General features: G+C 44.3%; 1 protein-coding gene across 6 annotated transcripts in view; it reads right to left on the bottom strand.

The window, feature by feature from the left end:
• Window positions 1-23,699, bottom strand: part of PTCH1 (patched 1) — a 71,813-nt gene that overhangs the window by 38,322 nt on the left and 9,792 nt on the right. For 5 of the 6 annotated variants that reach the window (XM_045469996.1, XM_045469993.1, XM_045469994.1 and 2 more), the window contains exons 2-5: window positions 23,177-23,369; window positions 3,700-3,889; window positions 533-602; window positions 336-427 (exon numbers count right to left, since the gene is read on the bottom strand). In XM_045469996.1, the coding sequence (XP_045325952.1) occupies window positions 336-427; window positions 533-602; window positions 3,700-3,889; window positions 23,177-23,369 (545 nt within the window). Of the gene's footprint in view, window positions 1-335; window positions 428-532; window positions 603-3,699; window positions 3,890-22,537; window positions 22,623-23,176; window positions 23,370-23,699 lie in introns of those variants that run through there. The other variant, XM_045469997.1, reaches the window with a different exon arrangement.

The following is a 23,699-nucleotide window of genomic DNA, read 5'->3' on the forward strand; positions in this document are numbered from 1 at the left end:
GGAAGGGCTTGGTCAGCAAAACTGCAAATATCTTATTAAAGAGTTAAAAATCATACATACTCTGAAATAATTTGCATTTTATTTGCATATAAATAGGTTGGTAAAAGTGAATGAAATTTAATGATGCCTTCAGAACTTTTTTTTTTTTTTGAAAAGAGGAAAAATATTCTGCTAAAGTCCCCTCTCCCCCAACTATTCACTCAAAACATGCCCATGGAATCTCAATGTTTTTATTTCTTGTTCAAAACTGAAACAGAATAAACAATGATGAAGTAACATCACAGAAACCTTCTAAAGTTCAGAAATCAGACATCAGAAAATGATATCACACTTACAGTAGGTACGCTGTCCCAGATTGTAACTTTGCCCCTTCCCAGAAGCAATCCAAAGGTGTAATAATTAAACAAGGGTAAAGATATTCTATTATCTGTCAAAGTTAAAAAAAAAAACAAAACAAAAATAGGCCACACATTAGGCTAATGCATACCATTGAGGAATTTTTGAGAATTGTATGCAAAAAAAGAAAATATACCTGATCCATGTAACCTGTTTCTGTGATAAGTTCTCCAGATTTGTAACACAAATGTTCCAATTTCCACTGCCTGTTAAAATAGAAAGGAGAGACAAACATTTCTCACTGTAATAAAGTATGGAAATCCATGCAAAATCAGGACAACAGAACATATAGAAAGAACTGCAATTTTGATCACTTTTAGGTATCTGTCAAAATGAACACAATTTTTGGCAAGTAAAGACTCAACAAGCTTAATTTAATGAATAGATAATACTCAATTGTAATTAACATGTGGGTGTTTATGTAAATGAATGCTACCAAAGTACTTGAAAAGTCCTGTTTTCTTAAGTGTTCTCCCAATAATCTTGTTTACGCCATTATCTGCTTTTCTACATACACTGAACAACTTCAGGGCAGATAATTCAGTTGAATTATCACAAATTCAAAATACGTGGAGACTAATTAGTAAGGTTTATAATGTATTAACATATATTTAGGTGGGAAAACGTAACTGACTTATTTTTACTGGCAGTTAACGTCCTTATTAACAGACAGTGTTCCAAACGAATTCTGCTCTGAACCATGAATGCTGTAAACAGCATTGCCAGGTAGACAGATTTCCTACTTTACAGTTTTTTATTCTTGTTCTATAGAAATGTTATTAAATATACTGATCACCAATTATCTCTATTATCTATCATCTATCTATAGAATACTAAAGAACTCTGACAAAATGCTCTATAAGCACATGCCTTTCCAAGCGTATCAGGGAGTTTAACTTGAAAAAAGAAGAAATTTGGAAAGTACAGGGATGGGAAACCCAAGAGAAAAAAAATTTTTTGAGTCTCTCTAAATTGCTCTAATTTATTTATTCATCTCCTTTTTGTTTTTTTTTATTGGTCACCCAAAGGAATGTTCTGGACTTAGCCCTCTTCCCTGTGGAACCTTCGCATCTATCCCTCAGGGTTCTCACTGAAATGCCACACCTTCCCACTAGGCTTTTTTTTTTTTTTTTTTTTTTGCCCAGGGCTATTGAAAATGACCCCTTTCTCATGAACCACAGAACACTGCTGTTCTGATCTGTTTGATAAGTGGAGCACCTAGACTTGGGAGTATCTGTGTTTGGCTTCGTACATGCCCATCTATGGTGTGATACTTTCCTCTTTCTAGCTAGACCATCGGCTCCTAATGCAGGGCCCAAGTTATCCATCCATCCTTCCATCCACTCACCCACCCATCCACCCACCCACCTACTCATGTATCTATGTGTATGTTTATACTGAACTCCACATAGCATCAACACAGACCATCTAGCCTGAGTAGGTTGTCAATATCACTTGATCAGTGAACTCATTTACACTTGCTTGAGAGGTCATGGCTGTGCCTTAAAAAAGCCCCTGGGCTTGGAGCCAGAAGAAAGGGTTTGAAAACTGGCTCTAGTGTTTAAAAATTGTATGAACTTGGACAAAGGGTCCAGTTAATCTAATTCCTGGTTTTCTCGTCTAAAAAATGAGATGGGTTTAACTAGGTGTTCTTTAAAGCTCATTCCAACACATAAAAGTTCTCTGGTTCCATCTCAGATTAAGAATATAATTTCATTGTACAGACACTCACATCTTCTCCTTAAGTGTCTAAGTGACAAGTCCTTCAAGGTAGGGTCCCATTGTGTTAAGAATGGGTCACAGCATGCTTTCAGTGGCCCTGGAACTTATTTATTTCCAAATTCCCAGCAGGGCCTCTACTTGAAAGTTCTGCAAAACTGCCCTGGGGAGTTGCTTCCACTGCAGAATGGGAGGGATGGGCTGATAAGATCGGGGATGTGCTCACTAGCCAAGTTTGCTTGACAAGAGTGCTAGAATACCTCCTTACGTTTTCCTTTTCATACATTATATATCTCGTTCTCAGAACCTCCTGAGGATAATAGACCACACTTGATCAGTAACTGACTTTACAGATGAGGAAACAAGAGCATGTCAAAGATCTGTGACTCATGCTGGACCTTAGGGTGCTGCCTCCAGCTAGATGGGTCTTAGAGACAATCCAGTGAAGACCATGGGGAGTGGAGGTTACCGTAGCAGGGACAAGTACAGATTTTCCTTTTATTTTCTCCCTTCACTCTCCCTGGCCTCTGAATAGGTGTACAGTGGCACTTCCTCACCTCCCCTGTGAAAAACTGTGTCATCAACCAGTCAGTTAAGAGGTGAGGGACAGGTTGGGGTTAGGCAAATGCCAACTGAGTAAGCAGTCCCCTGAAAACAGGGTTTAGTGACAGTCATCCCAATAGTTCAGGGAGAAGATCCAGTTCAAATGTATCAATCTAGGCAGTCAATCAACAAATTCTGATCTAAATGCTGGGGGTGGAAGAATGGACACGATGTGGTCCCTGCCCTGAATAACGCACTGTTTAAATAGAGAAGAAGGACTGTCAATTTTGTTCCAGAACTCTTCATATGCTTTTATTATACCCACAGCACTGTTAAGTTAGTTTTGAAGCTAAAGGGAAATATTTTGTGAGGCTGTATTATAATTCCACCATATCTGCCTACCCGTCAGTAAGAATTCACCATAGTGACTCAACCGCTATATGCTTTGTGACACATGCTGTCAATATCTGTAGTGAATACAAAGTAACCATATGTAAAGTCTTTCATTTTTCTCATTCTTTTCAATTTTTTTTCATGTTTATTTATTTTTGAGAGAGAGAGCGTGAGTGGAATAGGGGCAGAGAGAGAGGGAGACAGAATCCGAAGCAGGCTCCAGGCTCTGAGCTGTCAGCATAGAGCCTGATGCAGGGCTTGAACCCACGAACCACGAGATCATGACCTGAGCCGAAGTCGGGCGCTTAACCAACTGAGCCCCACCCAGATGCCCCTCTTTTCTCAGTCTTTTTGACTAAAGGCAATTCAAAATGTAACTGCTCCAAAAATATCTTAAGCAGGAAAGATCCTCAGAATGGCTGTATAGCCACCCAAATGGCTGCTTGAAAACTCATACTCATTTGGGTATACAGTGCCAAGATACTTAGTGAAAATACATTATAACATATTTGATCTGTTACCAAACTCTAGAAATGAAATTCAAGATTTAAGAAAATTCCACTTATCAGAAAACTACTTGAACACTGGAAGCATATTTCCAGCACAACCTTATTTAGTAAAACCAGCCGCTTCTTCCCGCTACCTTACCTGTTGTACATATATACATGGACTCTGCTGGCCTGGAGGGCGGAGTCCAGGTGTTGTCGGAGAGCTTCCGTGGTCAGGACGTTAGCACCTTCTTCTTTCGGGGTCTGAATCATGAGCTGAGGATTAAACATAGCCTCCTCTCCAATCTTCTGGCGAGTATAGTTTAATTCGCGACTTACTCGTCCACCAACTGACAAACATGTACAGGTTTCAATTAGAACAGAAATATCCCCGTGAATTCATGTTCTGTTATCTCACTAAGAGGTACAGGATACAGGATAAATTATCTCTGGTCATGAAAATGCAGGGCTGATGTTTGGGGGATAACGTTCACTTTATTATTACTGGCAATGTTCATTTCACCAATTAAAAAAGAAAAAACACGGAAAAAATACTAAGGCCATGAACAACTGTCCTGTCTGTTGCATATGCAAACCTAATGCATACGTGCTTTGTGCACCTTCTAACTAATATGCCATATGTATAAAGGGGGAAGGGGAAGGAAAACTTGAGACACCTTTTCCTTGCAGACCAGACCAAATACCCCTGTTACAATTTCTTTCACTTGTGTAAACAATGTGCCCCTGCAGCACATTTCAAGATAAATGGCTTCAATTTACACTCTTCTCCTAAATAATCTAGTAAAGGTAACAAGGAAATGTTTCTCCCTGTTGAAAAAGAAACAAAGAAAGGTGGCAAATGTGTGCTCGGCAGAAAACTTGCCAGGAGAAGATAAATAATGTGATTTACATCAGATGTACTTGAGAGGAACCAAATGTCTCAGCTGTGGCCAGGACAGCCAGTCTCTGGATCCTGGCTCTATCAGACTCACCTAGTCAGCATCCGGAAACAAAGGTACCAGGTTCTGAGTTGCCTGTGAGCAGGCAGCCTGTGTTCCAGAAGCTCCCCAGGCATCCTGAACCTGCTGCAAGCCCAGAAGCCTTGCCCCAGTAGCACCGGGCTCTCCAGGAGGCTGGGCACAGTGGGGCATGCTACAGGTGAGGGCAACAAGGTACGCTTTTTGTTTTCTTTCTCAGGTCTTAGGTTATATTTCAACTATGGCTTTAGAATAAGCCAAGCTCAGAATGCTGGACCTGGCTGGGAGGTATGGGGGGGGGGGGAGGGAGGGAGGGAGTGTCACTTCCCAACAGGGTAGGTGTGGGGGGATGCAGTTGGGAGTGCTCTGGAGAGCATGCTTTGATCCAATATGGTCACAGGGAAGGGGCTGTTCCAGAAGGGCCCGGGAGGGCAGGAGAGAGACAATGCTAGAGCAAGCAGCACCCCTTACCCTTCTCCCCCTCCCTACACACACACACACACACACACACACACACACACACACACACACACACACACACACTCCAAGGCCAGCTGATGAGTCTGAACAGGGAGTCTGAAGAGTTCCTAAAGTCACTGGTAAGTTGCATGTTTACTGGAAAACAGGCCTTCAGCTACAGTGTAGAAAGAGCCTTCAGCAATCATGGTAAGCTTTCCCACGAGGAGGAATCCTTTTTCTTCAAGTTTAGCATTCAAGGACATAAACATTTGGTTTGGGCAAGTAAGGGAGTACTGGGAACAGCGGGCTGTTTAGTTCTCTTGGCATATTTTATAAACAAGGGGGCAAGCTAAAAAGCAAATAATGCCCTCATTAGGAAAGCTAGTCCAGATTCACAGACTGGCAGGATCATGTGTGTGGGTCCACGCAGATGGCCAAGGCCACTGCGGAATACTGTGAGGTGAGGCCCAACATACTGTTGGGTGTGTCCAAGAGGAGAGAGGAGGGGGAGGATGAGGAAGAAGGAGCGGGGAGGGGCAAGGAGAAATGGGGAGGGGCAGAGGGAAGGATATTATCAGTCAGTTACAGAAAGTATTAAGACTCCTTGTGCAGAAAACTTTGACAAATGCCCTGGGGAATTGCCCAGGATACTGCAATCAATTTGAAGTTAAAGAAAGACCACAGGAAAACGTAGGAAACTTGCAACAAAGGATAAATTTACATGAAGTCCTAGGCCTTTTCAGGATGCTGTTCTAAAGCTGCCTGCAGGCAGGGTCTGGCTCCTTCTGGCAGGAATCACAATGAATTATTTCAAGCAATTAACTAGAGAACTGAATTAGACTCAATCCACATTCTCTGGAGATAAAAAGGCTGTTTGAGGCTAAAAAGCCAATTATTAGTCCAGAGGTCACTTCTGAAAAGCTACAGACTGCCATGCCAAGATCTCCAAATAGCCTTTTTGAAAAAAAGCTCAACTCCTTCCTTTTTCCTGGCTATATGACATCAATACCCCACACCTATAAATCATTTATATTTCTACCAGCTCCTGAAGCATTGGCACAGCACACGATCCCTCATTCTGCTTACAAAGTCCTACTTCCTTTATTTTTCCTGACGCTTAGAGCTTCAGGTGAATTCAACCATGAGGTAAAAACAAACATCAACAGAGTGGGACCACAGACACTCCCTCCCACCTCTCCTGCTTTATAGCAGCTGCCTCTAACTATAACCCATAAGGTGAGGATCCAAGAGACGAGTGCACACAAAAATAGAGATCAAATGCAAGGTTCATGCTCCTGAAAAGAACTGTCTACATCTTCCAGACCAACCTCACATTCGAGCAATTATTTTATTACAGGGGTTTTCAAAAATGATGCTATTTCCTACAAGATATAAAACGTACCTCAAGGACTTTATAGTGTCACTTTTTAGATGTTTTAAAATGTATATTTAAAGATGTATATTTTTTAATAAAGGTGTCTATCATGTCTCTGGAACTGAAAATATTTTTTTCTTCCTTCATTTCTTTGCTCTAGTAATAAATGTAATATTTTGCTAATGTGACAATCATTTTCAACCAAGACAAGACTCTCATCATAGGTAGATTGAGCAACTGGAGTTCAAAAACCCTGAATGGCCTCCAGCACCTATGCTGTATCCTACTTTTCAGTAGCGTTCAATTCGGTTTTACATACGACATGGCCATATTTTATTTAACATTCCATCTATGATTTTTGCAAAACTATTTGGTAACTTTTTAAAAAGTTTCGTTGACATCCGCTTTACTTGACAAAGAGTCCTAACACTCACCCAGAGAGCATATGAAGGTGCCTGCTGTGTGCTACACAGCGGGGTGCTATGCGGGGTGAGACCGGTGCGTTCTCTGCTCCAAAAGGCTTGCTGGCCAGTGAAGCACACAAGCAGTAGACAAACAAATCAATAGGATAATCTCATGGGATGACAAGTGCCTTGGAGGAAACCAGATGGTAATGCCAGGATAGTTACCGGGTGGTGGGGAAGGGGGAAGCCCCCTTCAAATGGAGTAGCCCGGGGAGACCTAAATGGAAGTAACATTTAAGCTGACTTTGATGAGCTGGGGGGGACAGTGTCTGGGCAGAGGAACCAGCAACTGTTAAGCCCTCATGTCTGGCTTGCTGCAGGAAGAGAAAGGAGGCCAGTGTGGCTGGAGCTTGGTGAGACCATAATTATGTCATTCATTTGGTTGCACTGGTAGACTTAGCTCCTTCTCGGGTGTACCTGTGTCATAAGCTGCTCAGCGTTCGTATGGTCTTACATCAGTATTCACCCAAGGTGCTCTGGAACAAGCTACCAGAAACAGAAACCTCTCTGGACAGAGCAACTTTATGGACTCCCCTGATTTTTGCTATCCTAGCAAATGCCTATCCTAAATCACAACGGGGTGACAGCCCAAAGCTGTTCCTTTTCTTGTGAGTCTTCCTCATCACACATCAGCGTGATGCTCCATCAGCAGGAAGCCCCACAGACCCCATTTCAAGCGACTGAAGTTACAGGTGCAGTCTGGGGGAGATGGTTTTTCTCCCTTCTCTGTCCCATGTTCAAGGTCAAGGTCCTTTCTATTTAAAAAACAATCTGTTCATGAAATACTGCATAATTATTTCCGACTACTGAGCAGAATGAACCATACGATCCAGTATTTGTGATGTAGATGTATGAATGCTGACAGCCATGTGAACAGCCACTACTGCTGTGTGGTGGTTTATGGATAATATTTACCCATTTCCCTTTTTGAGGGTTATCACTACTTCTTAATTTTTCTGCAAAGAACCCATATAATTAAAGACTTCCATGTGACAAAAAGAGAAAAATAACAAAGCTACTTGGTAGGGATCTGAATTAAAAAGCTCAACGCAAACAAAACAAAACATGCATATTCATTAAATTCTAAAGTCCTCTTATATTCTTTTCCTTCTCCCAAATGCAATAACTTTTAACAATAAAATAACAATCAAACTCTTTGAACAAGATTCATGAAAAATGTTATCTCAGGATCCTGGGACATGAAATAGCCTTTTACATTTGTGTATGTTTTTCATCTGCAAACCCATTTCCCACTCATTCTTTACCTATTTATAAATATTTTGCTCAGTGCGGTGCTGTTCCCTCATCAAGCTGGGGCAAGCTGACTGGACAGTCAGGTGGTGGGAACCAGGACCAGAAAGGCAGCACTGAGATTTGGGACGAGTCCCTGTGACATAATTGGGCTTCAGTAACCTTCTCTATGAAATGGGATGAAAACGATACTACTAACCTCATAAATTGGTGTGAGTGTTAACAACGTGTTGTGAAATTTCCCAAACCCTGAACTCATCCACTCATTCGGTTGCTTATTCATCACAGGGCATGTATCATCACCCTTATTTTACAGAAGAGGAAAAGTAGCTGCAATTGCCCAAGGTCCCCCAGCTGAGAGGAGGTGGAACCGACCCTCAACCCTAGTCCAACTGCCTGGAGAGAGCCTTGTGGCTTCTGAGCACTAGTTGAGGATAGGAGTTTAGAAGTCCTGAATTCCATATACCAGACTGTGTCAAGCTCATAGCTAGAGCTTTTAGAATGCACCTGCACCAGAGTATTACACAGGACAACGGTTGGCATTTTTGCTTAAAGGACAACATTGCTTCCCACAGTGTTTACTGCCACTGTGAGGAGATAGTTTTTTCAGTAGAACCTCATGGGCAGCAGTAACAGCCCCCCATTTTCCTTGGGGTCCCCAGAGGGGCCTGATTTGGAGGAGGGGGTTAGAGAGACTAGGGTACACAGCTTTAGGCCTCTTTACCTGCAAATTCTCCAGAAATCTGAGGCTTAAACCAATTCTTTGAAAGAGCTGGGGTAAAAAGCATCACTTCCCCAAAGAAGTTCTTGCTCAAGCTCTGCTGATCCTTTCCTCCCTAAATCAAACCATTATGGTTTTCCAAGGTGAAGAAGGGCCAGCACAGGTGAGAAACCATTCCACCCAGAGGTCCATACCTCTGGGCCAGTGCTGTTCCATTCCATGGTAGACAAGAGATGTTCCCCTCATGATGCTCTCCCACCTTGTACCATTCTTCAGCATGGCCCTTGCGCAGAGCTTAATAAACGGCTGCAGCATTCATGCACAAAACTTTTAGCAAAAGCTTATTGTGATTCACATAAAGGTGATCTGAGGGACCAAACGAAGTATTTTCCCCAGTAAATTCCAATTCCTTTCAGGGAGGCACCGCCCGCTGCCCACTTATCTCGGCACACCAGGCGCATGCGCACACTCAGTGTGTCAGAGGAATAAATGAATGAACAGCCTCAATACAGAGCCTTGGGAACAGGCAGTCATCTGTATAAGATATTAATTCTCCCCAAAGCCTCAAAAAGTCAATCAGTCAAAACAAATGACCCTTTCAGCCTGAAAAGTACCCACTCAGAGTCCAATTAGGAAAATGGGGTCTGTGTATATGCAAGCGGAGCATTTGCATTTGATTAATCCCATGAATTATCTAACAGCCTCTAGAGAGATTTTTTTTTCTTCCCCTTTAGTTACTTCAGGTCCTTCTTTCAATGTTGCGATTAGTTATTGTGAGGGTGAAAAACTACAAATCTCCAAAGGGTGTAACTGCAAAATTATTAGCACCAGCTCGTTTTCTAAACTGAAAAAAATGAAGATTCCGTAATTTGGGCAATTGGCTGAAAACTCCTGAGCTGTGAGTTTTAGTCAGTCTTCCAGCCATCTCTTTTATTCATGACTAGCCAACTGCTGCTTAAGCTTCAGGGCTGTTTTTCTCCTCGTGGGATTGTGCCCTTGGGTGTTGCCATGGGAAAATGCTAGAATCAGATAGCCCAAAGAGAATTTGCCTTCATGAAGTGAGCCCAGTGAGTGAAAACCACAAAAACAAGACAAGAGCAGGACACATCCCCACACCTCCCCAGGGACAGCTTGAGGGGGGTGGTGGTGGTGAGGAGGGCGGAACGTGGTAGAAGGGGTAGCAGGCCTGAGCATGTGCCCACCACAAGCCCCCACACCAGCTGTTTGTGGTGCCATCTGTTACCGCCCAGGCTGCTTCTCTGAATGGCTTTCCCTGAAGCTGCCCACTCACCCTGTCGGACACGATCAGGTCAGCCCAGCACTGTGCCCACACCGGACCTGCTGCCTGCCACAGCTCCCCCCACCTGGTATTCTCTCCAGGGCCAGCAGCTCCCAAGATCACACTGCATCTGTTAGGAGACCCATTCTTCTTTGGTCACTTGCTGCTGTGGCAAATGAGGGCTGCGGTCAACCCCCCCCCCCCCCCCCCCCCCCCCGCCCCCTCAAAGACAGGCCGAGTGAAGCCACAGCCTGTGGACTCAAGAATGTTCCTGGCTTCCGGCAGGCTGGAACGGGATGGAGATCTGCTCTATCCCTAACTGCACACTTGCCCCACTGGGAACTGTCCCAGGCACTACCAAGATTCACCTGAGTGCTCCAGTCTATAAGCAAGTAGATGCAAACTCAAGTCCTGTCCTTTTGCAGGAGCTGAGCAAGCCTGGGAGGGTTCGACACAGAGCAGCATGCTCAGAGGCAAAGCTGGACCAAGAAGCAGAACCCAGGGACCAAAGACAGTGTTGTTATCAAGTTTTAAGTCCTTAGTTAAGGCCTCCTAAATTCTTCACTCAAAAAATAAAAACAGAACACAACACAACCACGACAAAAGCCAAGTGCCTGCCTGGGCTGCGGGCTCTCTACCCCAGCATTCGGGCTGCTGCATAACATTAACCCCAGCTCCCTTCTCTCAGCTTCTGTGGGGCTGACATCACCTCTCTGCTCTCAACAGTCTTCTTGCCATTATCCGGCCTGGGGCTCTTGGCACCGGCCTCCTACTTGAGCACGCACAGGGGAGAAGACAATGTGAGTCCCCACCTCCACAGGCAGGCTCCCAGGGCCCTGAGGAACATCACGCTGGCCTGCTTTATCTCCCACACCCTCCCTGGGGGCCACTTTCATGATTTTGTTGCCATCAGGATTAGCTGGATTAGGGACTGATGCATAAGGACCCCCTGGTGCCTCGAGGAAGTTTCATCACCAGGTCAGCATGGTGTGAACTATATTCTGTCACCACCACTGCTCCTTATAGCCACCAACTGAAAAAAAGGGGAGGGGACAGCAGAGAAAATGCATGAACTCGTTACAGCCATAAATTCCCCCATCATGCATTCCCAAGGGTGTGAACCATTCAAGACTGTCCTCCTTTCCAGCAAGAGCCCTACTGATTCTTTTCTTATCTATAAAGGATGTCATGGGTCTGATAGTGGCAGTGAAGTGGTGAGCAGAGCTGCCTCAGAAAAACAACACAAAGGAACTTCTAGTCCTTTGCTAAAACCAGTCAAGCAATTTGGGAAGAAAGTCTTGCTGTTGGAACCTTATATTACAGTCCTATCCCATGGGGTGGGGGTGGGGGAGGTAGGGGTGTTCCCATTTAATTTGAAGGAAAACAATGTGGGCAGGAGTGGGGGGGGGGCGGTCAGCAAGAGGATGGAAAGAAACAGAACAACTCTTAACGCCTTGTAAAAATTCAGTGACTGAAACTTTTCCTCCCAGAAAAATCACTTGGTCCTTGTACCTCCCCAAACCCGCATCCTGGCTGCCGCTTACGTGCACCCTGCATGAAGTAAACACGATTTGTAGAGAAAGCAACGGGATTTCTGCAAATGTGTGCAAGGGTGTGTGTATGTGTGTGTTTTATAGAACAGTCCTTCTTGCACAGAACTGGGCTGTTCCATCAAAGCCGTATCTGTTATATTTCTGTCTTTCTCTTCTGTTTGGCGTATTCACCAACAAGAGAAAAGGAGGTAAGCTTTGGCGGCCCTGACCTGCAGCTGGAACACAATACTTTCGCACAGCCCTGCCGACCCCTGACATAAATTTTACACCGCAGCTGGCATTTACACACTCAGCATTACCATATGTATAGCTGCTCGGTGCTAATTATGCTAATCACCTGTCTAACTCGCTGCTGCGAAAAATGGTTGTATTTAGCAGTCCAGTGCCTACCAATGCAGCTTACTGTGTGGCTGAAATGTACATTCAGACGGCCCTGAATGGCAAGATTTTTCCACGTTGCTGGCTACATTCAGGCCTCAGAAAAATTTATTCAAGTCAACTGGTTTCGGTCCGCAACAAAAAAGTTACGAGAAAAAAGTGAGTGTGTTCTTGCCCTAACATTCTGGATCTGCTTGCAAGCAAAATGATAAATCAATTGGTGTGGGAAACAAAAAGGGAGAGAGATTTCTTTTGGGAGCCATGTGAAACTGTAGCCTATTTAAAAAAAAAAAAAAGAAAAAAAAAAGGGTCATCCTATTCCCCAAATCTCTAGAAAGAGCAGTTAATAGATATTTAGCCCTAATCCCAATTCTCTCAAATTGCAAGCTTTGTTTGCAATTAAGCAACATATTAAACGTGCAATTTTTTTTTTCTGGATCATGTGTAGCCTTAAAATGATGGCATCATATTTATCATTTTTAAACTTAGTGCAACAACGTATGAACCTCATGGAGAAAAGTCAGGTAAGAGAAGAAATAATTTCTTAGGTAGCTAGGGAATATTCTTTTGTTATTCTCTTAGAATGCTTTTATTTCAAAAGACACTGTGTGATATTTATCTCTATTTTGTGAAATTTCCTGGTTTCCCCACTAAAGGAGCAAAGGAAATCAGGGAATGGGGGTGGGGAGATGGGAGAGTTCAAAACAGAAAAAAAAAAGTGCTGGAGGGAGGTGGGGGGAGAGCCAGAGTCAAGAAGCCTACATTTTCCTGAATCTCAAAACGCCTGTTTCCCATCCCTGTTCCTAAAAGCAATTTTCTCAGATCACTCTACAGAATGGATTTCTAAAATCAGGATAATATTATTGCAGGTTGCAAGTTGTTTTAACAACTCCCCAAATTCAAACTGAAACCCCATTTCCTCCTAACTCCCAAAATACCTTCATATTAATGTTTAAACATCCTAAAGTTAGTAAGTCTAAGGACTGCTTAGTATTAGATTATTTGGATGTACAGCTAATGCCTAGGCGTTCCAATTTCCTTGGGTTGCCCGCAGCACTGTAAAACCAGTTGTACTTGGAGGGGTGGCTCAAAGCGTCCAGTTACTTTCTTACCTCCAAATGAACATCATTAGTAGCTGCTTTACTGAAATCTAGGAACTGGGAGCAAACTGGAAGGCCATTTATTCTGCAACATAGATCTTGGGCTACCCCTCCGCCCCCCCCCCCCCCGCCCCCCAGTGCTACAAAACACCAGAGAAGCTTTGTGATACCTCTTAGGTTTACACACAGAAGGTGCACCAAGCCAGGAGGCTTTCTTATACACGGGAGAGGGGGGTGAAAGAAGCTGGTCTCTCCCTGCCTTACTCCACTCACCTTTCAATTGAGCTCACAGCAGATGAAAAGCGTGATGCTCACAGATGCTGCTATGAAAACAACAGCTTCGTTCCTATCAGCCCCTCCCCATTCGGTTCAACATTTTATAAACTTATCTGACCCAATGAAGCAACATTATCCAAGCCACATCGTGCTCTCTTTGGCATCCCAATTCAAGCTGCTTTTCTTTGCCAGTAAAAAGTATTAATTCATCTAGGTTTTTGTACTTCCAAATCTTGACTCTGCAGCCAAAAACACAAACAACACGACCACAACTGTGCCACTGCAGAGGGCTTACCTCTCTTTCCCTCTCAATCTCTCGCTCTTCTTTAATAGGAGATGGACCACCCTGCCTCATGGCACAGAGCACTGTTTACATTGCAGTACTTGACTGTGTAATACATCTGGCATTTTTGGGCAGGATTCCTGAGCTAGGGGCCAGAAGCCCTTAAGCAATGATTTAAGGGGAAAAAAATCATGCACACTGACTTAACAAAGCCTACTTCCAGTTCCTTTTGCTTGCTTTTGTACGTGTTTCATCAATAACTGAAAACTATGTTGGCTGATAAATTGGGGAAACCTACTGCTTCTTTTCATTTATCCTAACGAGAATAAATCAAGCTTGTGCTGTGGTACGGAGACTTGCTTCTCACTAGCCTCACCTTCATAGCCAGTGGTGTTCTGGGACCCACATGCAGTGTGGACTATCTGGGTCAACTCACAACTGGGTTTCTAGAAATAGGGCCCTACATCCACATTATACATCTCCCCAACAACTAACTTGTCACTCATGAGCAGGTGCCTGACTGCCCACAAACGACACAGTTTCCCTAACACATGACAGCTGTTTTTCCAGCTATGCTCTGAACCCAAATACAACAAAATAGTCAGAGTCTTGAAAGGTTGTGGACAGGATGCATCTTTCCTAAAAATCTCTATGACAGTCAAGCAGTTTCCCAATGCAGCATTCTACTGTTTTGGAAGATGAAATTATTTGTGTCAAACCTAAAGATACATACATGTAGGGAAACAAACTGCCATTTAAAGAAAAACACAATCCTAAATCCAGTTTAAGAGAAACAAATGCAATAAATAGGTCTTATGATGAAGGGCCCAAACTCAAAGTTCTAAAGCAAAGAACAAGTAATAAAAGTGCTTATATCCTGATGACCCTGATGGTACCTGTGTAGTCAGGGAAGCTTCCCACTAAGAAAATCCCAGGGAGCTTTCTCCGTATGAACTGCTGGAAGTGCCTTCATGAGCAAAACCCTCTGCTCTCTGGGACCTCTCATGTGGGATGGACCATCTAATGCTGCAGCGTCGGCCAAAGTTTGGATAAGGAAATCTGTCCTCTTCCATCTATGCCCAAGCACCATGTTCCTTTTGCCTTTGGTGAGAGTTCCATCCATGCAAAGCCTGAAGTATGGTGCCTGGGTTGGAATGTATTGGCTTACATTTCACTTACCATCTCAAGAAATGCTAAGGGGCCCAATTCTTCATACTCCATACAACACATTAAACACATGGGACCAAGACTTATTTAACACTCCATTTGTCAATGAATTCTATGGCACTTCAAAAGTCCATAGGATGCCATGACTCTTCAACAGGAGAAGTACATCTTCTGCTGACAAGACCCAATCAGAGAGTGAGGTCCGGGTACCACCCGTTACCAAGACAAGAACCTCAAGGATGCAAATGGCAGCTTGGGATTTGGTATCTCCCACAGCTGGTTTGAAATAATACATGTTCTAATTCCCTCCTGTCAGTTTGTGATTAACCAGATTTACTACCATTTCAGATTTCACACTAGTAACTCCAGAGATCTACTGGGAAGAAATGATTAGGGCAGTTTAGGAGTCTGTCGGGGGAAAGAAGGGTGGGAGGGAGCAAAGGGGGGTTGGGAGAAGAGGTTCTGGGAGCCAGTGAGGGGCAAACGAAATAGTGTTATAATAACAGAATCACACAGGTATGGCGATTATTTAGGGATGTCTTTTTTTCAAAATAGTATCACACTAGTGCTGAGTCAAATACTATACTTCTGCAAAATGGCCCCTATTAGATATGGTGTCCTTTAAAGTAAGTTTAGGGGCACCTGGGTGGCTCAGTCAGTTAAGCGGCCAACTTCAGCTCAGGTCATGATGTCACGGTTTGTGAGTTCGAGCCCCATGTCAGGCTCTTTGCTGACAGCTTGGAGACCGCTAAGGATCGTCTCCCTCCCTCTCTCTGCCCCTCCCCCACTTGCACTTGGTCTCTCTCTCTCTCAAAAATAAATAAAACATTTAAAAAATTTTTTAAGTAATTTAAAAACATTTCCATATTTGTTTTAAAAGCCAAAAAGACTTTTAAAATCAAACCCCCCTCCACCTCCCCACCTCCCACCCTCATAAAATAAGAGTACTTTTCCGGGGCTAAATCTGGGTGAACAGCTGGCATGGAGCTGGGTGGGGGGTGGTAAACCATGAAAGCAGCCCCTTCCGCTGCACAATTGTGACCCCCCAACACGAGAAGAAGGGCAGACAAGTTACAGCTTGGCCTGAGTGGACAGAGCTCTGGGGGTCATGGGGAGGTCAGCTTTGAAGGAGAAATCCCAATGAAATATAAACACAGCATTGTGGAAACCAGACAAATCTCCCATAGCTTGTCCAGCCAGCGTTAATCTCGCCATCAGCTGTGGTGCATAATCCAAACAAACGGATCCGGCGGTTCGTACATCTGGAAGCTGTCATCTTCTGGAGCCTCCAAGCGGCGGTCCGTGGATCTGAAACACCCCATTGCCCAACCTGGCTTCTACACTCCTTGGCAGGGTCAAGAGTGGCAGGCAGTAAAGAGACACGGAAGATTCCCAGGGTCAGCTGCCCTGGGGAGAAGGCACCTGAGGCTATTTGGTATTTTAAAGCAATTATTGTTGGATGTAAATTTTTCAGCTATTTTTCTCCTGATGTAAAAGAAAAACCACAATTCCTTGCACCTGTATGTGTGCGCCTGCTACTGCAATCTAATCAATACCTAGCTAATAAACATATTCTTAATTTTTCAAAGTGCTTAGGGGACCAAGGAGAATACGCTGCATTTCATTAGGTCTTTCTTGTGTCCCTTGTTCCTTGTGAAATGCACCCAAACTGACAGCCCTGCAGAGCAGAAACTGGCAGTAAAATCAGAGCTCATATTGCCCATATGGGCTCAAGGTCTCAGCCCCTCACTATCCCTTTGGTTCTGCTGCAAAAGGGCACCCGGGGAAAAGCGGTTTGTCATAGGAACATCTGGAGGAGAGCTAGACCACCGAAGAGCTAATGTACTGAGCGGGCTTCCAAAAGGAGCTCTTATTTCAATATGAACTAAGTTTAGTGGTGTCTTTTCCTGCTTTTTACAAAGTCACCTTTATGCTAAATAAAACCTTCATCCTACGCTTCTTGAAATGCAACAAGGTCTGTCTTCAAAATTAAGTTACCTGAAGAAAAGCTATTCTAATATAAAGCTTTCTCTTCCTTGCATAGCTGGCCCCCACCCACACAGTGTCTTTCCCGCCTCCCTCCCTCTGTCAACTTGTCATGCATTTTATTTGATATTTAATGTAATTCTAAGAAAAACAAAAAACTTAAATTATTAGCATAAAAAATTAGTTACCTAGATGAGTAAATATGGAGATGGGGAGAGGACATGATCTTAAAGAAAAAAAATTCCTTTGCATGTAAGGCAATGTATTTGCAGCCACAATGTCATCATAATAAAAGCCCTCCATTTGCACAGCATGAGTCTTCCAATTGGAATCTATTATCTAAACCAGTGCTTCTCAATTGGGGTGATTTTGTGCAGCTCCCCCCCCCCCCCGCCACATTTGGCAACGACTGGAAACATCTTTAGTTGTCACAACTGGGAGGCTGCTACTGGCATCTAGTGGGTAGAGTTCAGAGATGCTGCTAAACATCCTGGGGTGCTTAGGGCAGCCCCCATAACACAGAATTATCCAGAAAAATGTCAAGAGTGAGAAAACTTGCTCTAAACTTAAAGAAAGGATGGTGAAGCTCATTTATTTCCTACAACTGCCTGAGTTCAAGCCAAGAACAATGAAACCATCATACCAGCAAGAAACAAACTTGAGAGCACTTATAAGCATCAAGCAGGCATTAAGAACATCTTTTAAATTTTCCTTAACAAAAAAAAAAAAAAAAAAAAAATCAGAGTCACAACTTGTGCCTTCTTCCTTTGATGTTAATAACCAAACACAACGCAATATGGATTCATTTCAAGGCTGTTATAACCCTTTGCAGTAAAGGACGCCAGGGGCTGGGCAAAGCTTGAGGGGAAAAACAAATCTCAAAGAGATAAATGAATGTTTTGCCACTGGAGAGTTGTGACAACAAACTTGCATCTGAGAGAGGGTTGGAGTGGGGGGTAGTATCTATTAAGGGAGACAGGAAGATATGGGTGCTAAGCAAAAAAGGAAAAGCCAACAGAGAAATGGGCAAGATTAAAAATAAAGTATTTCCCTTCTGTGCCCAGAGAGAAATCCAGCTGAAGCACTCCAGTCCCGGGGAGGGCACTAGAGGCCAAATATGCTAGTACAGATAATGAGACAGGCAAAGAATGACTAAAAGGAAGAGCTGGTAGTCCCTCAGCCGAATGCCCTGCACACAGCAGAAACCATACTGCCATGCAGCTGGGCCTTCCAGGCCCCAAGGCTCCCCGCCTCAGACAGGATGTCCCAACTGGAGTCAAGCACTGGGAGTTCTCCTGGAGGCCACACCCCCAGCCTCTGAGCCTTTGCAGGAGCTGTTCCTCTGTTCTGGAATGCCCCAGCAGCACCCCCACCTCTCCAGCCCCTGTGCCTGGCTCAGACCCCTGTCAGGGCTGTCCTGGGAGGCATCCCTGCCCTAGTGCCAGTGGTCTATGTGCCTGCTGGGTGGAGGTCCTGAGGGCAGGGACTGTGGCCTTTCACTAACATCTTTCTGGAGCTTCATGCAATGCGTGGTACAGAGCAGGCATGGAGAACATGTGCTGAATATTTTTATTTATTTAAAAAGTTAAAAAAAATTTTTTTTAAAATAAATATTGACAGAGAGAGACAGAGCATGTGCGGGGGAGAGGCAGACAGAGAGGGAGACACAGAATCTGAAACAGGCTCCAGGCTGAGTCGTCAGCACAGAGCCTGATTTGGAGCTCGAACTCACAGACTGTGAGATTATGACCTGAGCCGAAGTTGGGCACTCAACCAACTGAGCCACCCAGGCACCCCTAAAAAAATTTTTTTAAATGTTTGTTTATTTGGGGGGGGGGGAGAGGAGCGACAGAGAGACGGAGACACAAAATCTGAGGCAGGCTCCAGGCTCTGAGCTGTCAGCACAGAGTCCAATGCAGGGCTCAAACTCACAAGCGGTGAGATCATGACCTGAGCCAAAGTTAGACTCTCAACTGTCTGAGCCACCCAGGTGCCCCGAATATTTTTATTTTTAAATAACAATTAGTCTCTCCTGGACCTTGCCACCACTGGCATGTGCTTCAGTAACAGCAGATGTCCACAATATCATTCCACATATTCTTTTACTAAACCTCATGACTCTATTCACAAGTGAGCTAAATTTGGTATTTCTGACTTGCAAATACTCTAACCCTGAGACCTAAGCTAACATCTAATGTATGTTGAGTTTCTTAAAAGAAACTGGTTGCTGTTACAATGATGGCAGCAATCGTTGTACGAACATTTTAACAAGAGAATCAAAAAATTCTTATCACCAATGAGATAAAAATAGGACAGAATCTTACTTATCTAGCTTATATTGGTCTGCACATTGTGGCCAATGTATTCAAACTGTCCTTATAAAGCCACATTTCCCCAGCATGTTAAAAGCATGAAAGTCAAATCAGTGATGTAGCCTATCAAGTGGATCCCTTTAATTTGCCGGCAATATTAAAAAGATAACAATTATCTTGGCAGATACAAAGATAGATGTAGTAAGTCTATGTGTACACACAAATACAAATATAAGTGGAGATATATGAACAACACAGGTTTGAACTGTGCAGGTCTACTTATATGCAGATTTTTTGGGGATATAAATACTCTACCATATCTATATATTTTCTTCCTCTTGATTTTTGTAATAACATTTTCTTTTCTCTAACTTATTTTATTGTAAGAATACAGTAAATGATGTGTGTAACATTCAAAATATGTGTTGATTGACTACTTATGTTATTAGTAAGGCTTCCAGTCAACACAGGCTGTTTTTTGTTTGTTTGTTTGTTTTTTAATTTTTTTTTTTAATTTTTTTTTCAACGTTTATTTATTTTTGGGACAGAGAGAGATAGAGCATGAACGGGGGAGGGTCAGAGAGAGGGAGACACAGAATCGGAAGCAGGCTCCAGGCTCTGAGCTGCCAGCACAGAGCCCGACGCGGGGCTCGAACTCACGGACCGCGAGATCGTGACCTGGCTGAAGTCGGACACCTAACCGACTGCGCCACCCAGGCGCCCCAACACAGGCTGTTAGTAGTTAAGTTTTTGGAGAGTCAAAGTTATACACGGATTTTTAATTGTGGAGGGGTTGGCGCACCTAACCCCACATATTGTGCAGGAATCACCTGGTATATAATATGTATTCGTGTGTAGGTATGTAGATATATGTATCTCTAGTTGCCTTTGTATATTTATCTATGTAGTGTGTGTGGCAGGTCATATTTTTAAATATCACAAGGGAAATAGCATTTTTCCAAGCTGTCCCTCAGCATTCCCCTCCCCTTAAAATCTCTTATGCTTTCTCAGTCTGTTGCTTTTTAACTAGGGAAATACGCAATCTCTATTCATTTGGTTTATTTAGAGTAGTAAGCACCCATGTTTATGTTCAGAACATTTACAGTCTCCATTAAGAAAACAACCATCTAACAGACTTCTTGTGCTGATAGTGATGAAGAATTTATCAAAGAGATTAAAGTACAAATTAACCTAAATTCTGAGTTGCTGCTCATTTTAATCTGCTACAGTGTAGGACAGCAGGAAATTCCAACTCCTGAAAACAAATGCTTACACTATTTATTGCTGATATGAACACCAAGCTCACTACATCATAAACAAGACCTCCTCACTGTTACCTCTTCTTTGAATTTATGTTAAAATTATAAGATGGTATGGTGGCCTCATGGGATCCCTGGTGGGGTTTACTCGCATTTATGAAACTATTGCTTCTTCTACTGGGAAGAATCTAATACCCAATGAATGAATGAATGAATGAATGAATGATGACAAATCAAGAAATCAAGAGGCCAAGTTGACTTAAATCATTAGTAGGCAAAGTGGACATTTTGCCATTGTAAATGGAACAAGAATTCAGCTATTACATGTAGAAATACCACATACACTATCATGTTATAAAAATAAATATAATAGATGGCTACTTTATTGAGTTGTAAGGCATGTGATAATAAACAGTAATGGCAGTTGCTCAACAAGCAATAGCATTAAGTAAAATAACATTTGCTTAAAGAACTTGTGAGCCACGCTGAAAATACCAAAACTCAGAGGCCCAAAGTTGGCAAACTGAGTCCTGAGTGTCTGAGGTATCACTCCTTAATACTCTCTCACTAAGCGGCAGCTCAGGGAGACTGCCCCTAATCATGTTCCTCCTTCTTTCAGGACTTGAAATGAAGTGTGTAATGCAGAAACACAGTTGCTTCCAGAAATATACAATCTTAAGAAAATACATCGCATCACTTCTCTTTACATGTATTAAAGGTCTACCTAAAAGTCTTGCTCAAAACAGCAAAAAATTATCTTTTGTCATCATCACTGATACTTAGCAAATTCATTGGTCTTAGTGGTGCAGTGTGAACATATGGACAGAGCTGGGAGGCCCCTCTGCTCATCCCTTGTTTCGACCAGCTCCCCACAGCCTAGCCAATCACATCATTTCTGAACTACAGCCCTGTGCTCCAGGGCACACATGAGCCATGGCACCCTATTCCCACTACACTAGGGGCCTCCACTCACTTGGGCTTTGCTTGACCCCGTTTCTGAGCTCTTGTGCAGAACTCCCTCTCTCCTTCTCTCTCTCTCCAGGTCACCCTAATTTGCCTCACTTCCGCAGAAGCTTTTTTTCCCCATTTGACTTTCATGGCCCACTTCAACCGTGAGCTCAAATTTACTGCAAGCCCATTCAACTCTAGTATTTTGTAAGTGAGTGGATTTGTGCACAGAGAGTGTCTCACAGACTTCAGTGACCCTTACAGTACCTAACACGTGCTGGGGACATTATTGGTGCTCAGTAAGCTTGGTGCTAAGATATCATAGGTGTTCAATAAAACCCTTCTTTTATCTACCAATGATGCTGAAGTGCTCAACTGAGGTAAATTACCCCATGGATTCAATCCAAAGAATACTTTTGTATTAATTATCAAGCTACTTAAAGCAAGAATGTTTTCTGGCCTTAATTATTTGGACTATTATTTTAATTGTCACTTCTCAATTAAAGACTCCACCATATGCTTGCAACACAGAGAGCTGAATCTTCATAAACAAAGCATAGTTAACAAAATATTCTCCAAGATTAGTTCTCAGCATTCTAAAAGGAATCATTCACATAATTACACATATAACTCTTAGGCTTCCAAATTTTGGGTTAGGTAGCTTTCCCTAGGAATGCTCAAGATAATTCTGTTTTGAAAAATCTGCATAATTACCTCAATCCTTCCTTCCCATCCTATTGTCAGAGATATCCAAGGCAGTGTTTAGGGGTTAAATGTTTCCAAATAGCAAATCTGTTACTTTCCAGAAAATAATTAAAAAACAACCACCAATAACATCCCCCCCCCCCCGAAACAAAAAAGCCGTGCGACCAAAAGAATGTAAAATGTTTCGGGGGGGGGAGATCTATTTTAAATTTACAACTGCTTAAAAAAAACACTTCGAGAACCCCCAAATTGAGGAATGTGTATAAAACACTGGCAGAAAGCCTTGGAGAGCTCCCGCGTGGCCCCGCCCTCCAAACCCGCGTTCTTAAAACTCATTTCTTTCAGCCTGCAAAACGCAGCCTTGCCCCCAAATCATACCATTTAAAAAGCCCCCACCCGCGAGGAAACATTAATCTACTTTGCAAACATGCGTTCCAGTCTATGCTTTACTGTTTTTTTTCAACTCCTTTCCTCCCCACCCCCACTTTTTTTTTTTTTTTTGTACCTTGAGACAAATGTTTTTTTCCCCCAGAGTTGAAAGCTGTCCAAAAACAGGACCACACACGCCGCCGCCTCCGCAGGCCCGCGCTGCGCCCGCCCCCCGCCCTCCGCGGCGCGGCGGCCACGGCCGCCGGGGGCGCGCGCACTCCCTCCAGCCGGAGGGGTGGCCTCTCTCTGCCCCCCCCTTCTTTCTCTTTGGACGTGGTGGGTGGGGGTGGGGGAGGGAAGGACGCCGAGGAAGAGAGCCAGGAGCCGAGAGGCCTTCCTCCGACCGCGTCTCCGGCGCGGCGGAGGCGAGCAGCGGCGGCGGCAGGCCCCAGGGGTCCCCGGCCGCGCGGAGTGGTCCGTCCCGCGGAGGGGCCTGGCGCCCCCGCCGGCCCGCCCTCGCCACTCTCTCCCACAACACCTAGCAAAGCGCAGCGCCCCGAGTAGATTACAGCGCGGCCTTTGTCGGGCGGGCCTGGCTCCCAGCCAGGCGCCCAAACAATAAACAATTCCCCCTGGTGCGGGCAGGGGGTTCTCGCTCGCCACAGAAAGGCTCTAGGTGTACGCTGGCAAATATCTTTATCAGTTGGAAGGAGGACGGGAAGGGGGCCTGGGCTGGGGGACGAGAGGGCGCTGCGGCGGGCGCTAGGTCTCTTACCTTCCACCCACAGCTCTTCCACGTTGGTCTCGAGATTAGCTGCCTTTAATCCCACAGCGAAGGCCCCAAATATGAGGAGGCCCACAACCAAGAACTTGCCGCAGTTTTTTTGAATGTAACAACCCAGTTTAAACAAGAGTCTCTGAAACTTCGCTCTCAGCCACAGCGGCGCTTTCCGGCCAGTAGCTTTCCCCTGAGGATGAAGCAGAAGGGAGGAGTGAGCGCCGGGGAGTCGCGGCCCGCGCGCCCACGCCCGCTTGCGCGCACCCGCCCGCGGATCCCGCGACATCCGTAGGTGGGGGGTGCCCTCGGGACTGGAACCCAGGCTGGCCCCGGGTAAGGCGAGCGGCGTGGGGGGGCGCCTGGACATAAATCAAAGTGGGGCTGCAGCGTGGGAGCTGCACCTTGGCGACAGCAGGGGCAACCCCCCGCTCGACCCGCGCAACATCCCCGAAGGTGTCTTGGGGGCGTTGGGGAGAAGGGCTGCAAGAACAGGGGGAAGGGAAGCCGAGGCAGAGAGGAG

The sequence above is a fragment of the Leopardus geoffroyi genome, chromosome D4 (assembly GCF_018350155.1).
Source record: "Leopardus geoffroyi isolate Oge1 chromosome D4, O.geoffroyi_Oge1_pat1.0, whole genome shotgun sequence".
NCBI classification, from domain to species: domain Eukaryota; kingdom Metazoa; phylum Chordata; class Mammalia; order Carnivora; family Felidae; genus Leopardus; species Leopardus geoffroyi.